The 16,876-nt window shown below is 33.3% G+C and overlaps 2 protein-coding genes across 2 annotated transcripts; one reads left to right on the forward strand and one right to left on the reverse strand.

Annotated features, from left to right (window-relative positions):
* The first annotated feature begins 664 nt into the window (after positions 1-664).
* On the forward strand, positions 665-5,984 carry LOC141690259 (putative serine/threonine-protein kinase PBL8). The gene is made up of 6 exons (XM_074494961.1): positions 665-975; positions 1,448-1,764; positions 1,847-1,982; positions 3,563-3,699; positions 3,829-3,952; positions 5,298-5,984. Exons 1-6 carry the CDS (start codon positions 918-920, stop codon positions 5,786-5,788), a joined length of 1,263 nt encoding a protein of 420 aa, XP_074351062.1. The 5' UTR covers positions 665-917; the 3' UTR covers positions 5,789-5,984.
* A 2,428-nt stretch (positions 5,985-8,412) lies between these two features.
* On the reverse strand, positions 8,413-14,713 carry LOC141692773 (ethanolamine-phosphate cytidylyltransferase). Its single transcript, XM_074497711.1, has 9 exons — positions 14,290-14,713; positions 13,163-13,398; positions 12,752-12,936; positions 11,592-11,663; positions 11,046-11,113; positions 10,503-10,623; positions 9,504-9,569; positions 9,304-9,426; positions 8,413-8,831 (listed from the first exon to the last, which is right to left on the reverse strand). The coding sequence occupies exons 1-9, from the start codon at positions 14,589-14,591 to the stop codon at positions 8,760-8,762; spliced, it is 1,245 nt and encodes a 414-aa protein (XP_074353812.1). The 5' UTR covers positions 14,592-14,713; the 3' UTR covers positions 8,413-8,759.
* Positions 14,714-16,876: the final 2,163 nt, after the last annotated feature.

Here is a 16,876-nt window from a genome sequence, read left to right on the forward strand (position 1 = left end):
AGTCAAAATGAGTGTAAATTTACGTGTGTGCAGACCGTAGGGACCGGTATTGTAATCTAAATAAAAAAAATACCAGAAATAACAGATAAGATAAATAGGCTTTTGACTCTTTTTAGGGTTGAGGTTAAAAATTGTTGTACTGTTAAAAAAAATGACAATGAAAAAAGTGTTATTGAAAAAATTAGATAATTGATTTATAATATTTTAAATTTGTGTATGTTTTGATGTAAAAAATTATAAAATATAATATTTTTGATGAAATTTGATGGTAAAATCAGCATATGTTTCCCGCAAAAACTGAAAAGCACATTTTACGAAACTACATATTTTTTCTAAAGGCAGGTTTTATGCTAAAAATACTTTTTAGAAAAACAATTTTTAAATTTTATCAAACATCTTTTAGCTGTTAACTGCTATTGTTATATGTCAAACACAACTTTTTGTTTATACAAATTGGTTAATTTTTTTATAAATTATCAAAAAATTACTCATAAATCAATCAAAAATGATTAATTAATTTTAAATTATTGATAAATAATTTTTATTTAAAAAATTATCGATAAATTAAAAGTAAAAATATTAATTACAATTTCGGAAATGCGGTAAATATAACTGCCGGGTATTTCTTACTACTGCGAGTAATAAAATACTGATACTGCTACAGGCCAGGAGTAATAAAGTAGTCTGTTGCTGCAGCATCAAAGTACTACTAGTAGTGGTAACACACCGGTTGATTTAAAGTAAACAAACACCAGAACAACAACAACAAGATAATAATATCTAATTTATACACACAGGAGAGAGTGTGTGTATTGTTGTTGATTCGTAGTAAGAAGCAACACTGAACATTTTGAACTGTTTTTCTTATCTAATTATATTATATATTTTATACAAGATCTGATAATTTATTGAAGGCAATGGGAAACTGTGGTACTAGAGAGGAGTCTCCTGTGATTCCTAATGCTCATCATCCAGGTCAATTTCATTTTTGTTGCTCCATTGTTCTAGATCTAGGGTTTGATTTGTGCATTTTGTATTTGTTTGTAGCTTTAATGTGTGTTGATATGCTTGTACGATGTGTGTGTTTAGATTGTGTTAGTTTCAATTTCTGATTTGCTATGAAATTGTGATTGTTGATGCAGCTACGATAAACGCGTATTTTGTTAGAATTTTTTGAAATGTTTGTGGATATGGTTTAACTTTGTTTCTGATTTGTTATGATGACTAATTTATCAGCTGCTTCGGAGAAATAGCATATTCGGTTGTGTAGATTTGGATATGTGACTTTGTGTTTGTGCGTGTGTTGACTTTAGTTTTTGATATGTTATGATTACTACGTACGATACCGACATCTGGTTTGGAGTGAAGGATATTTAGTTGTTTGGATTTGTATGTGAATTTTGTGTTGACTTTAGTTTTTGATATGTTATGATTGATGATTTAGCAGTAGCGGTGTCTGTGTCGGAGAAGAAGCATAGTCGTTCGGTTTCAGATCTAAGTGATCCTTCTTCGACTCCGAGGAAAATCTTCATTGAGGATTCTAGGAAGAATACTTTGTTGTACACTCATGTCATTCCGTTCACTCTTTTTGAGCTGGAGACAATTACAAAGAGTTTTCGGTCGGATTATATACTGGGACAAGGCGGTTTTGGTACTGTTTACAAGGGATATATTGATGAAAATCTTAGAGTTGGTTTGAAATCTCTTCCGGTTGCGGTTAAGGTTCTTAATAAGGAAGGGCTTCAGGGTCATCGTGAGTGGCTTGTGAGTCTTCACATTCATATTACTTGTTGTTAGTCTGATTATTGTGTACTGTGATGTAATTGACTTTTTGTTTGTTTTATAGACAGAGGTGAATTTTCTAGGTGAGCTAAGGCATCCGAATCTTGTCAAGTTGATTGGTTATTGCTGCGAGGATGATCATAGGTTACTAGTTTATGAGTTCATGTTTCGCGGAAGTCTTGAGAATCACCTTTTCCGAAGTATGCACCTTTCTCAATCCCTTGTCATTTATCATAACAGTAGTATTACACTTATATGTTAGTATAAGATATCTAGCTGTACTTTTATTTAACAAATATTTCTGTTCTAGTTACAATAATTTCTTCTTTTCTATCATAATTTGACCATCATGTATTTTCTCTTACAATCCGAAGTTCCTACTTAACTAGCCATTTGTCAAATTTTATAATTAATCTCGAAACTGGAGGAGACTGGATCTAGTTGTGCACAAATGTTTCACATGTGGCTAGTTATGTATAATGGGGAAAGAAATATTGAATTAAGTGTCAAAATTATAGAAAAATTCTTGAATAAAATTCACTAGTTAATCGACCTTAGTCCTTGTATTGCATAAATAAAATGTGTAGTCGCTTACTCGATATACATAATAGGCTTAGACTAGTAAAAATTTCTTTTTAAGTGCTAGTTATTTTTTAATATGTTGGGAATCATGCATAGCAATGATATAATAGTAATATTTTTAAGGACTATAGTTTCATAATGTAAGCATGTATTGATTAAGATTATATCATCTGTACATAAAGAATCTAATAGTAACCGTAACACCCATGTGGATGCAAAAAAGAACGAGAGAGATGATGTTGTATTCTATAAAGTTAATTCTTTCTTCAGAATGTATACTACAAAAAAGACTAGCTTTATGGTCAATTATCCGTCATCCGTGTGATTAAAGTTAGTTCTTTTCATCAGAATGTATACTACAAAAAAGACTAGCTTTATGGTCAATGATCTGTCATGTGTGTGATTAATATCCGTTACTTTAAACTTGGAGGTATCGACGTAATTAATTAAATGTATTATACCGATATTATCTGCCATCTAAAAAAAACCTCAACTGCTATATTTGTCAAACAATTTAAGAAGTTGGTTGGATACAATTTGTATGTTACCTTTTTTCTCCCAGATTAATAGCCCAATTGATACTTAGGACCTTTATTGCCAAAGCACTTTCTTATAATGGGGAATAGGAATGTTCAGTGTACCCCTGTAGGGGTAACATAAAGTATATGTAAAAAAAGAATTTGCACCGTTTTGCTTAAATATCATCCAGTTTTAAGAAATAAACTTTCAAATCAATTGCTCCAAAACATAATGGTTAATTGTGACTGGTATTCCAGTTTTCCTTTACTGCTGTTCTATTCTACAACTTATTACAGCTGTTCTATTATCGAAACTATGTAACTGCCATTCAATTTCAAAAGGTGTACTATACTTAATTCCAAATACTTATTGATTGCTGTTTCAAAATTTCCAAACTGCCATCTGGACAAACTTATTTTGCATTCAAGAAAGTATAGTTCAGGCAATATGCGGAACTAAAAAGATGATTTCATATTACTTTCTCAAGGATTCATTTACCAAATTAAATATGCACTAATATTTGGCCAGTCCTTTAAACTATAATATCATGCCAGAGTGTCTGATTATTTACTACAAGGATGACCAGTTTTCTCTACTTATTTTGGCTGGGAACATTAAGCTGTTTTTTAGCCAGCGTGTATTTATGTTAATTTAATGTGAACTTTCTTGAGGTATTCAGAGGCCACTGTTTCACTATCTTGGTCAACGAGGATGGTTATTGCTCTTGGAGCAGCAAAAGGGCTTGCTTTCCTTCACAATGCTGAGAGACCAGTTATATACCGTGATTTCAAAACTTCAAATATTTTGTTGGATTCTGTAAGTACTGCTCTTGACTTGTTGTATAAACAATAGGCTTCTTACTTTCTTTCAACGAACTCTCTCACTCAAATATTTTTATTCTAGAAAGAAAAATCAAATATCTTGCTTGTGCATGTTTCTGTGTAGGATTATACAGCTAAGCTCTCTGATTTTGGGCTCGCAAAAGCTGGGCCACAAGGTGATGAGACCCATGTATCAACTCGAGTAATGGGTACCTACGGTTATGCTGCCCCTGAGTATGTGATGACTGGTAAGGCTTCTAACATCATAGGAGGATTACCGTATAATTTTTAGAATTCATTTGTTCCTACTTGCTTCAGAAAGCCCTTGTTGCTTTCAAATTGGGTTCTTAATAGATCATAATAAATATAACACATAGCCATAACCTAGGAAGCATGGGTGCGGTGGTGCGCGGTGCGGGGATACGAGAATTCGGCAAATTCAAAAATATGGGGATTCGGGTGCGGCGGGATACGGCAAATATTTAAAATAATATTTATATATATACTATAAATATAGTCAAAGTGTCACATTTTAATTAAATAAAGTAGTTAAATAAGTAAGTTCATTATCCTAAATAACCGAATACATTTTTAAATTATTTACTCGAAAAAGAATTATTTGATTATATTTAACGTATTATTATTTACTCAAATTTAACATATAGGAGTTCATTATTAATAAGAGCCCATTAAAGGAAAAAATCAAATAAGTTTACAAAAAAAGAGTACTTGGGGCCCAGAAAGACACAACACAATAGTCAAACACGCTGAGACAAGTTATACATACATGACTATACATACACGCTATACATATAAAAATGAAAAACACAGATCGATGATGGAGGTTGATAACAGATAACAAGGATTAGAAGATGGAGATGAAGACACGGCGATGATTAATTCGCCTCAGTAGTCTCTCCTCTCTTCTTAGTCTTTCAATTGGGTAACTAAAGTCAGTCCAAAAATTACAATATATGCCACTCCCGCACCCCCAACCCGCACTTCCACGAATCTGATCTGTGAAATACGGCGATACGCCACGGTGGCGCACCCCGTGCGTTTCCCGCCGCACCCCCGCGCACCGCCGCACCCGAACGTATCCGGTGCGCAGTACGCCGCGGAGGTGCCGCACCCCTGCTTTCCAGGCCATAACATATTATGGCATCAGAGTTGCCCTAAATTTTATTATTTAGCTAATAGCAGTAAATTCCGAAAAGAAAAGCTGTTTATTGAACATAAAACCTCTAGACATTTTTGTATCTTTTCTTAAGATAACGCGGTTTTTATTTCTTATTGCTCTTCTTCTTCCTTTAATTATATTTACCAATTCTGGCTGCAACATCAACCAGCAGTCATTATACTTATGTGTGATTTGTGTGCGCACATCCATATGTATCTATTGACATTTACACTAATCCAAAGAACATTGATATAAACGTATGATAATCATTTTGTCGTTGAATGTTTTATTTGTGTGTTCAAATGCACTCATGGCGTGGCTTGTAATACTACTGAGAAATATCATATAATTTAAAACTGTCTCTCTTATTGGTTCCACACTTTACTGAAACCACCTCCTCATGATATGAGCAGGACATCTAACTGCAAGGAGTGATGTCTACAGCTTTGGAGTTGTTCTTTTGGAATTATTAACAGGAAGGAGGTCTGTGGACAAAACGCGTCCAAGCAAGGAGCAGAGCTTAGTCGATTGGGCCCGACCAAAATTAAATGACAAGAAAAAGTTGCTACAGATTTTAGACCCTAGATTAGAAAATCAGTATTCAGCCAAGGCAGTGCAAAAAGCTTGTAGCCTTGCTTACTATTGCTTAAGCCAGAACCCAAAAGCAAGACCTCTAATGAGTGATGTGGTTGAGACATTAGAGCCTCTCCAAAGCAGTAATGTAAAAGAAATTTCACCATCCGTTCCGCCTATGATGGGAGCTGGTGGTTCTTTTGCCTTGGGCGGGTTTTCTGACTACAGGATGCATCATAGATTTGCTGGTACAGTAGGTGCACCTGCTGGTTTTCGGTCTCCAAACCCAAATTGTTCTCCAGGTGGCCCTGCAGCATGTAGGGTTAGATGAGAGATTATGTCAATACTTGTGTACTATATCAGTGTTTTATTTTGTTGCTTTGTTTTTTACCCCTGAGAATGAGTAGTTTGTTGGCTGCTTTATGCTTGATGTACATGGTAACTGTGCTTCAAGCCTGTACCAATTGTTGTTTTACGAAAATGCTTATGCTCTGATGATAAATTATGTACTGAATGCGTACCTACCACGTGCATGTTACATACTAGTTGATAACTTGTTTTACCCTGTTCAAAAGCATAGGGTTTGCTATTATACTCATTACAGTACACTTCAGTGTTATTCTTACCAATGTTGTAGTCAGAGAATCAGATTGAACTGGTTCGTTCACGAAGGCCATGATGATATTTTTTTTTGCCAAGTTAGGATGAGATATGAGGAGCTCTGCCACTCAATTCATTGACAAAATTGTACTCCCTCCGTCCCCCAAGGATGTATACGCAATTTTTTTTTTTGAATAAAAAATTAAATATAAAACTTTTATTCAAAAAATAAATAAATAAATATTATGGAATTATACGCAAATTTTTTTGAATAAAAAATTAAATATAAAACTTTTATTCAAAAAATAAATAAAAAAATATTATGGAATTATAATTTAAACGAATATTAAAAAGCGTGTCAAAAAGTGATGCATAGAATTCAATGGAACAGAGAGTCTGTTTGGCAGCGTACTTATAAGCCACTTATGGTTTATAAGCTCGTAACAACTTATCGACGAGTGTTTGTTGACCCAACTTATAAGTTGAATTTACGACGTATAAGCTGATAAGTTCAATGTTAATAACGTACTTTATCTCAGCTTATTTTAATTTTTGGCTGATTTGTTAACCTCAGTTTTAAAATATACTACCTCCTTCCCATGGGGTTATCTACGTTTGTTTTTTGCACGCATTTCGAGACTTCTATAAAGTATAGTTTCGTAATATTTTTTTCTAATTTTTTTTTTTGAATAAAAGTTTTAATTTTTTTTTTAAAAAATTTAATAGAGTTATACTTTAAACGAACATTGAAAAGCGTGTCAAAAAGTGATGTAGAGAATTGAATGAGACAAAGGGAGTATATTTTTAAATGTTAATCTAACTTAAAATTCAAGAATTTAGATAATTATATTCAATAATTATTTATTTTAGCTCATTTAAGAATTTTTTGTTTTTGACTTATAAGTAAAATTATCCGAACACTTATTAACTTATAAGTATTTTTTTACTTATCACTTATAATTTACTTATTTATTTTAAGTCGTAAGTTAATTATTTTCATATTTTCCACAGGCACGAGTAGCTATTTTTTAGTAGATTTCTTAACACAATAGTCTATTTTAGTAGCTTTCTTGACGAAATAGTAGCTTTTCTCAACAAAACAGTAGCTGTTTTGTTAACCGACTTCTCTGCCATTTAATTATTGTTAAGCACATTGCTGTTGTCATCTTCGACTATCATTGCCGTAGCTGATTATCTTTTTGTTATCATACTCGATTACTAATGTTCCTGGACACTATTTTGGAATAAAACATTTCGCAAGCTTTTTCTTTACATATTTACTTTTATTCGACTCTTTGATGCTCTGATGTTGGGAATGTTAAAATCAATTGGTTGTATGGATAGAACAAACGTATGTATTGTGGATAGGATATATCATTTTGCACAGGATAAAGGTAGTTCCAATTATTATTTTTGTAATATTCGCTTGTTACTGCATTTCTCATACCCATTGCCGGTGATGTGTCTGATGTAAATAGATTTCTCATCCAAAAATCGTTACTTTTTGTTATTTTTTATCAAAACATTATTGTATTTCACAATTAGGAACACGATATCACTCCTTTTCCAACCAGTATTATCCCAGAGCTGTCATTTGAGCCGAGCAAATGACATCTCGAACTTAACCTCGAACTTAACCTCGTTTAGCTTGGCTTTGCTCCAACTCAGTTCGACCTCGATAGTTAAACGAGTAGAGTCGAAATCATATAAACGAATTAGAGCAAGTCCAACAACTCCCTTATATGAGGTTTTAAATTCTCCTTAAATCACTAAGACATGGTCTTCCTTCTTTATCTTTAAGAAACTTTTAGTACTCTCTTATAACACTTTTAGCAATAAAAAATTCATGTCTCTTTCTTCTTTTTACTTTCCTCTCTCTCTTTCTTCCACATATATTTTCAAATTTATTAATATAATATTAATAAGGAATGAAGATAAGGATATTGTTAGAGTTCAATTTCAAAATCATGTCTTAAATCACTAAGAGCTAATATTTTATAATATTTATAAGGAACCCACTATAACACTATTGGACTTGATCTTAAAGCAATCAATTTGAGTATGTGTTGAACCGACTGAATGCTGGTTGACCTTGAATTCATTTACTTGGGCTCGTTTAAGTCAAAACAAGCGGCTCCACTCGTTTGAAAAACCCCGAACACGAACTCGTTTATCACAATTACCCAGAGCCCCAGGAAGCCCTACATCTCCTCGAACATCACACGCAGCCTATTATAACAAGTATGATAGAATATTCTTCAAGGTGAATGCATACTTCCATCGATGTACATGCATAAGCATTTAAAACATATATATATATATATATATATATATATCGATTACAACCAAGTCATATAGGCCAAATGGAGTGAACAATTGAAGTAGACAATGATCCCTCGTGTCTGATACACAAGTCTGTTGATAAATTTCTCACCATAAAAGTAGAATATAACACCTAATTCTAGTAACAAACATATTGGTAAGAACAATATATTGTGTTATTTGCTAACAAGTCAATGTCGTGGCCCCAGAATTATAAACCCTAAATAAGCAACTTGGTAATAATATCCAAGTCAACAAACAAACAAATTTGAAATGATCGCTATGCACCATGAAATCTCTATACTGTAAGTATCTCGAACATCTATCTCTGGTGATTACAACTAATCCAATTATGTCTGCGTCAAGTCTCTCACAATAAACTAATCACCTGACACATAGCTCTTATCTTCATAATACCGTCTTTCACTTTCGGCCTTCCTTTCATTGCGTTTCTGGGAAATGAACAAACAAATCTCAGTAGAGCATCACATAGTGTAGCACAAAGACTATATCCAACTAATGTAATTATTATCGATACAGATTAAGCCACATAAACATCTTAGATTTTACAATAATACAGGACACCTGCAATCAAAATTAATGCTCCTCCCATTAAAGACTCTCACCTTTCCAAGCTTTAGTACAACACAAAAAAATACCTCCAGTCCATTGTAATACATAACAACGTGCTGAGCTTTGACTTATAATTCTATGGCCCATGCACAATAAATGCTTAATATGAACAGATTTAGCCTACTGCACTCCGTGGAGAAAATAGATTATAATTTATCGTCTTAAAATTAGTAATTGATTTATTTTTTATGAATTATAACTTAAAAAATTAAGATAAAAAATAGTTCAACAAAGCATCCATCTTCAACAAACTAAAAACATGGATTATGGGTGTAGTGAAAGCTAAGGAACCTGATAAGCTTCATGATTTGACACAATCCTTTTAATTATTGTGCTAGTTGTAATATCAAGAGGACTATCCAACAGCTTTACAATTCCCATACTAGCTGGAACATCATATGGAATGCGCTTCTCCTGTTTGACAAACATGACATTGATAACAGAAATTTCAAAAAAGTTACTACAACGAATCAATAAAAATCCCAACATACCTTCTGATAATCAGTATCTTCTGCCACTGTACCATGAACAACGATAGAGATATTAAAGGTAGTTATCTGCATAACAGTTGTCAGCATGTTATGATAGAAAACGGCCCACTTAGAGAAAGTCATTCTCCAATACAAAAAACTTCCGAAAACATTAGATATATTATATTCCATATATGATTTCGTAAAATTAATTACTTCCTGTACTTCAACAAAGTAATTCCCCAGATTAATGTAGCTGATGTATCACAAATTTAGAAAAAGGGTAGGATAACGGGTATAGAACCTATCTCTTCCAAGAATTGGCATAAACACAATATATCCTCGGATTAATATCAGATAATCATCAATTCATTCATTCAACTCTGATTAATAACGAATATAACAAAGATATATATACACACACACAAACACACAAAAAAGAGAGATCAACAGGATGGCACTAAGTTGATTATCAAATACCAAAGGAAAGCCACTATGAAACTTTAAAGAAATGTTTAAAGCATAAATCAGTAATATAACCAATACCCAATCCTCTCCCTGCTTGTATGCTTTTGTTACTACAGTGTTAAATTGCATTTTGATAAACAAGATTATGTCTGAGGTTTTCTAGATTTCTATATCGCTTTGCACATTAATTTCTATATGGCCTTGCACATTATTTCAGATTGAGCATGTGAGGTACCTAATCCTTAATCACCCATTAATTCAAGCACCCTCCGGGCCCATATAGTGGTGCAGGCGATGTAAGCAAGTCTAGAGACCTATGTTCAGCTAAAGGACGATTTAGAAAGAAAAAATATCCTTTCATGTCTTCAAGATTCAATAAATTCTGAGAATTTCATATCAAAAGCATTACCTATAGTGTAGACGATGAACAAGAACAATAAAATCTCACCAAGAAAGTAACTACAATAGAAAAATATAATTTAAAGCCAATTTTCCCCTTGAGATGTTAAAGCACCACTCAAACATGTCAATACATATTTAAGACAAGATTACCATATCTTTTGACACCTCCCAAGGAGCACCAATTATCACTTCATCAACATAACGGCAAGCCAAAACACTTAAGCTCCTTTCATGTAGGTTCATGATTGGCCGATGGGCTCCCCTATTAGCACTGCAAGAACCATATAAAAATTAAGGTTACTTGAGCGGGCCAACAGTTAACATGCACAACTGACAAGGCAACATGAAAATTTCTACAACTTTTTTCCCTTAACATTCCATTTATTTAGGCTAAGTTTTCCTAGGGAGTGAGACAGCAGATAATTCTCTTTGGTAGTGAAATAGAACAATGCATCAGCACGAAGCTCCCTGTACCCCCAAAATATCGAATAGCCTCTAAAACAAAACTTCACATTAATACAGTATACAAAATAGAATGTGCATTCAATGATTGCCGCTAAAGCATTTTTTACAGATTTCCCAAGCAGACATATTAAGAATTAGAAAATAGCACCAACAAGATTAGTAATTTAAATAATGAAAAAGTTGACATGTGAAAGTCCCACCAAAACTGCTTGAAGCCAAATGTCTTACCTAACAGTTTGATCAGTGTGAATTCCAACCAATAGAAAATCTCCCAGGGCCCGAGCAAGCCTCAATATCTGTCAAATAGCAAATTTCTTCATATTATTTGTTCAGTCTTAAAACATATTACTTAACAAAGCGAGTCTCTTAAATTAACTCCCCATGAGATTGATATGTAAATTTCTGTTCAAATACTCAACTTAAGCTACAATGAAGTTGACTTGTTAAAAATAATAAATTATCCACTTCTAATGACACAACAAGAACAGCGTCAGCTGTTGCATATGTTTTGCGTATAGTTTTTCATCTGACTTTTGCATCCAAAAAAATGCCGTACATAATAAATACAAATAAAATACATCTCAGCTAGACATATGCTTAATGCCTCTTTACAGTAACTAAAGTATGTTATCCAATCTGCAAGGCTTAGCCTAGTGGATAATAAAGAGCTCAAGGGTCCGGTCTCAATGGGGACAAATGTGTGCCCTACTATTTACAATTTCTTGCAATTAACCTTACCCCCCACCCCCCAAAAAAAATATGTTATCCACATACCTCCACATGGCCAGCATGGAAAAGATCAAAAGCACCGTCTATATAAACTATGCGAGCATCAGGTCCAGGCCCCTATCACCAAGAAAACATATCATCAATTAATAAATATATGTGGATCTCTCTGTAGCAACTTTGGCTACACAAAAATAATTAAATTACTATCGGTATAACTTCATGGATTTTAATTCAAGTTTGTTAGGGTTGTATGTGGCCTCAATTCTCAGGGAAAATGACGTGCAATCTATAATACAAATGGGAATCTCTTTGGTGAAAGCTTAAGATGGAGCCAATTCCAATCTATATGTACATAAATTTTCTTTTTTGCAATGGATATCGTAATATGATCTCTTTCAACCTCCACCTCGACAAAGTAGTTTTTAGTTTGTGATTTTCCCGGAGATATAGATAATGATGGTCATGGTCACATTACTGAGTATAACGGCTATATTGCATTCATTATTACATACTAGCTTTACAACCCCTGCCATGCACGGGTCTTCATTAATATTTTTATATTATTTAAATTTAAAATTATAATAAATTTCTTTTGGATCATTACCGTTTATTATATTTCTAAATAATAATATAAATATTTGTTGTTGGCGAGATTCGAACGTGAATCTTGGGTAATGTATAAATAATAATATAAATATTTGTTGTTGGTGGGGTTCGAACCAGGGAGTTTTGGTAGTGTATAAATAATAATCTATATAATTGTTGTTGGCAGGGTTCGAACCTGGGAGCTTAAGTATTGTATATTCTTTTAGTATTTTGAATTTAACGGTCCTGATCACTTGATTAAAAAGATCTGACGATCATAATGGGGATAACCATTACCAAACCAACCAAAAAAAGCATACCAAATTATACTTCATTCCTGTTATTATAGTATAGTATATAGATTATTAGAATTCTCATCTCCTAACAGCCAATTATGTAATCTTTTATAATCTTTTAGCCTCGTTAAATTTGTCTTTTAAAACTACGTTTTCCTTATTTATTCTTATTCTTATTATTATATTATCATTTTGCTTCAATTTGAAACAAACTTGTGAACAGTTTTGTTACACAGAGGCAGTGTAACTCAACAAGGACCCAGGGACTAAAGTTATTTGGGACCTGAATCAATATAGTATACGACTAACTACATTTATAAGTACCTTCCCATTGGAGAACTGCACAATTCTGCGGGATGTGGGTAGAAAATGAGAGATGCGTGTTCCGCTACCAGAGGCACGATCATCAGACTTTTGGCTATGACCATGGCTGAACTGTCTTTGTAAAGAAGATTGACTGCTGCTGCTGTCGCTGGTAGATCTCTCTCTCATACAAAGAAGCATTCTACCTACACAGAAGTATTTCCAAACGATTGATTCTTCCCTCATTCATCTGATCACTTAAAACTCAGCTCTTCATGTCGAAGTGTCCAAAGATAATATATGTAGTACATGATAGAGATTATGATATATCTTTTCTTTACTTTTTATGACAAGGAGATTATAATATGTCTATACTATTCATACTTAAATCAGGCAATGACGTATTTCTTTAGTCTGGCATAGGATACATACCAACTATGTCAGTACTGGAGACTCCTTCTGTGCGCTTGATCTGCTTATAGCGACCAGCCTTCTTAGCAAGAGCATAAGCATCAGATCCATCGGGAAGAATACAAGGGTCATCCCCGTGAATGATATAATCAATATTATACTCATCAAACAACTTTTTCATGAAATCTTCAGTTATCGCATAGGGTGCATCAGGTATAACTTCATCTACCCACTTCACAGCGCTAACCATAATCATCCTGTAATAAATACAATAATTAAATCATTACTACAAAAACGTTCCTATAAGATATTTATAATTTGATCACAAATATGAAATTAGTACACACATATAACAATCAGGGAAACAAAATGCACTTAATAAAAATAATCACATACATAAACCTGAAATATGGGCACTCAACAACATATGCCATGAGAACCTTTAAGTTTCAACACGATACACGGTCACACCTTAATTTTATACTGAATTGAACCTTATGCATTCTTTACCCACATTCAGGAAGATCACCCTAAAATGGATCGTTGCCATGTCTCTGTTTTATGTATATATATGTCAAACTTCAGTTTGTTAAGTGTTAAACCTTAGTGGTTCATAGTTCATATAATACACATTTCTAATTTAGTTAATGGTTCTAATTTCATTCAAACCCTTCATAGGTCATCAACATCAGTATGATGAAAACTAAAGAACCGCGAAATTTGAGAAAATTATCAGAATTCAGAACCACTGCATAAAAAAGGAAAGAACCTATGGTTCAACAGATCTACAATAAATCCTACTTTCTCTATATACAATAATTGCGGAAATGGGAATGCACACTGCACCTAACAAACAAATTCGACTATTCATGTGTGAGTGTGTATACAAATCTAAAAACTGGGGCACTCAGATAACATACTCATAATTTTATACATACACATACGTAATCCGGATATGAACAATACCAAGAAAACAAATCTGCCAGCTGGGACCCCCCCCCCACCCTCCCCCTCCCTCTCTCAATACATAAAACAAAAGAAATGACCACACTATCTAAAAACACAACCCAAACCAACAAGAACACAAATCTGACAAAAGGGTAACTAGGAAACACAAAAAGAAAATGAAGAAACGAAAAAGATGAAACCTTTCATTAAGAGGAGTAACAGGGGGGCCTTTATTAGCAGTAATTTCATCATCACTGACAACCCCAACAACCAATTGATCACCAAGAGCTCTAGCTTGACGCAAAGCATTACAATGACCATAGTGCATCATATCAAAACACCCATCCATGTAAACCCTTATAGGCCCTTTCTTTTTTCTCCTAAAAAAGCCAAGTTCTTGAGGATACAATACATACAACCCTATTGCAGCTGCACCCACTACACCACCCATAACCCATCTTGCTAAAATCTTGGAATTTGAATCAGATTCACCATTCGCCATTGCCCCTTTTGGTTGTTTCTTGTTTTGCCTGAATTTGATTTTTGCTGGTTTTTTACGCTTTCATTGCTTTTTGCATTTTAATGCCTTTTTGTTTGGAGAAGCGAGAATTTTATAGAAGTTGTGTATTTTGGAAATGTTGATTTGATTTAATTACGTAATGATGATTTGATGATTTAAAATTGAATGTATAAAATTACAGAATGACTTGTCAAGATATCAAATAAATACCCAGTTTGTCTTGAATCAACTAAATTGTTTTCAAATTTTATTTAAATAAATCAGAATAAATTTTATCAAAAGTATCATACTGAAAATAATTTATTAAAAAAATTATTTCAGTCTGAGTTAAAGATAAGTTTAAATTATACTAGAGAACTTAAACTATATTACTCGAGAACTGTACAATACTTATCGAGAAGTCATAGAGTGACTTATCGAGATTTCCATTCGAGAAGTCTAGTAATGACCTTATTCGAGAAGTGAATCGAGAAGTCATAATAGTTTATCGAGATGTCCCCGAGAAGTCTAATAAAAACTTATCGAGAACTCTATCGAGAAGTCAAAATGACTTATCGAGATGTCTTACTCGAGAAGTCCAAAACTGACTTATCGAGAACTACTTCGAGAAATCTCAAAATGACTTATCGAGAAGTCATTTATACTTATCGAGAACTCAGTTCGCTATATACTTTTGCAGCTTTTGAGATCTATCATTTATTAACTTCATATATTGACAATATGAATTAACAAAGAGATAGTTTACCTAGAATTTGAAAAATTCCAAGTTGACAATTAGTAAAATGAAAAATAAATATGCAAAGAAATCTGAAATATTTATAATTCATATTTCAGTTAATTTCTAATTAAATCAAATTGATGTTAATTTATTAGAAATAAATGTGCTGCAAAATATTAGCTGAGTTTTTGCCTTTAGGATGAAAAATTAAGCATTCCAATTTTACCTAGTGAAAGTAGCTTCATCCAAAGGTTTAGTAAAAATGTCAGCTAATTATTTTTCTGTTGGAACAAAAATTAGCTCAATAGTACCATTTGCAGCATGTTCTCTAATAAAATGGTACCTAATATCAATGTGCTTTGTTCTAGGAATGATTAACTGGATAAGCCACAATAGATATAACACTAGTATTGTCACACATAATTGGAATTTTGTGTAACACTAGACCATAGTCCATTAGCGGATTTTTAATCCCAAGCACTTGAGCACAGCAACTTCCAGCAGTTATGTATTCAGCCTCAGCTGTGGAAGTTGACACAATTTGTTGTTTCTTGCTATACCAGGATACAAGTCTTTGTCCAAGAAACTGACAACTTCCACTAGTACTCTTTCTGTCAACCTTGCATCCAACAAAATCTGCATCTGTGTATCCAACAGCTTCAAAACCTGTTCCCTTAGGATACCATAATCTCAAGTTTGGAGTCCCCTTTAGATATCTGAAAATTCTCTTTACAGCCATGAAATGTGATTCCTTTGTATTGGCTTGAAATCTTGCACACAGACATGTTGAAAATATGATGTCTAGTCTACTAGCAGTTAAATACAACAAAGCTCCAATCATTCCTCTATAATCTGAAATGTCTACACTTTTTCTTTTCTTATCTTCATCCAACTTAGTAGTTATAGACATAGGTGTAGATGTAGGTGAATAATCAACCATGCCAAACTTCTTCAATAAATCATTGACATACTTAGTTTGGCTGATGAAGATCACATCACTCCTTTGATTGACTTGAAGTCCAAGAAAGTAACTTAGTTTTCCCATCATACTCATTTCATATTCACTCTGCATGAGCTTTGAGAATCTTTGACATAGCTTTTCTTTTCTGCATTTTCTTCACCACTGGCATGACTTGCATAACCTTCTTGTCTTTCTCCCCTTGAGTTTGTGCTGTTAAATTCAGGTGTTTGAAATGAGATTTCATTTTCATGATTTACTTGTTCAGTTGTCTCTTCATCCATTTTGTGATTTGTGTTGATTTCAGCTTCATCCTCAGAATCACTATCAATGTTGAGATTTTCAAATTTCAGGGGCTCAACTTCATTTTCATCAAGGCATTCCAAGCCTGGACACTTATCATCATCAAAGGTTATATTTGTGTTTTCCATAATTTTCTTTTGTTCAAGCACATAAACTTTGTAGGCAGATCTCTCCAATAAATATCCCAGAAAAATTGTTTCAAAAACTTTAGAGTCAAATGTTCCCATATATTTAGAGTTGTCTTTCTGAACATAACACTTGCTTCCAAACACATGAAGATGCTTCACA

The sequence above is a fragment of the Apium graveolens genome, chromosome 10 (genome assembly GCF_009905375.1).
Source record: "Apium graveolens cultivar Ventura chromosome 10, ASM990537v1, whole genome shotgun sequence".
Taxonomy (NCBI): domain Eukaryota; kingdom Viridiplantae; phylum Streptophyta; class Magnoliopsida; order Apiales; family Apiaceae; genus Apium; species Apium graveolens.

Coding starts and splice junctions, on each gene's coding strand:
- LOC141690259 (XM_074494961.1), top strand. CDS start 918: ATGGGAAACTGTGGTACTAGAGAGGAGTCTCCTGTGATTCCTAATGCT. Junction 976..1,447: donor TCCTAATGCTCATCATCCAG/GTCAATTTCATT, acceptor ATGATTTAGCAG/TAGCGGTGTCTGTGTCGGAG. Junction 3,953..5,297: donor CCCTGAGTATGTGATGACTG/GTAAGGCTTCTA, acceptor TGATATGAGCAG/GACATCTAACTGCAAGGAGT.
- LOC141692773 (XM_074497711.1), bottom strand. CDS start 14,591: ATGGCGAATGGTGAATCTGATTCAAATTCCAAGATTTTAGCAAGATGG. Junction 12,937..13,162: donor CTCCAGTACTGACATAGTTG/GTATGTATCCTA, acceptor ACTTCTGTGTAG/GTAGAATGCTTCTTTGTATG. Junction 10,624..11,045: donor CACACTGATCAAACTGTTAG/GTAAGACATTTG, acceptor TGGTTCTTGCAG/TGCTAATAGGGGAGCCCATC.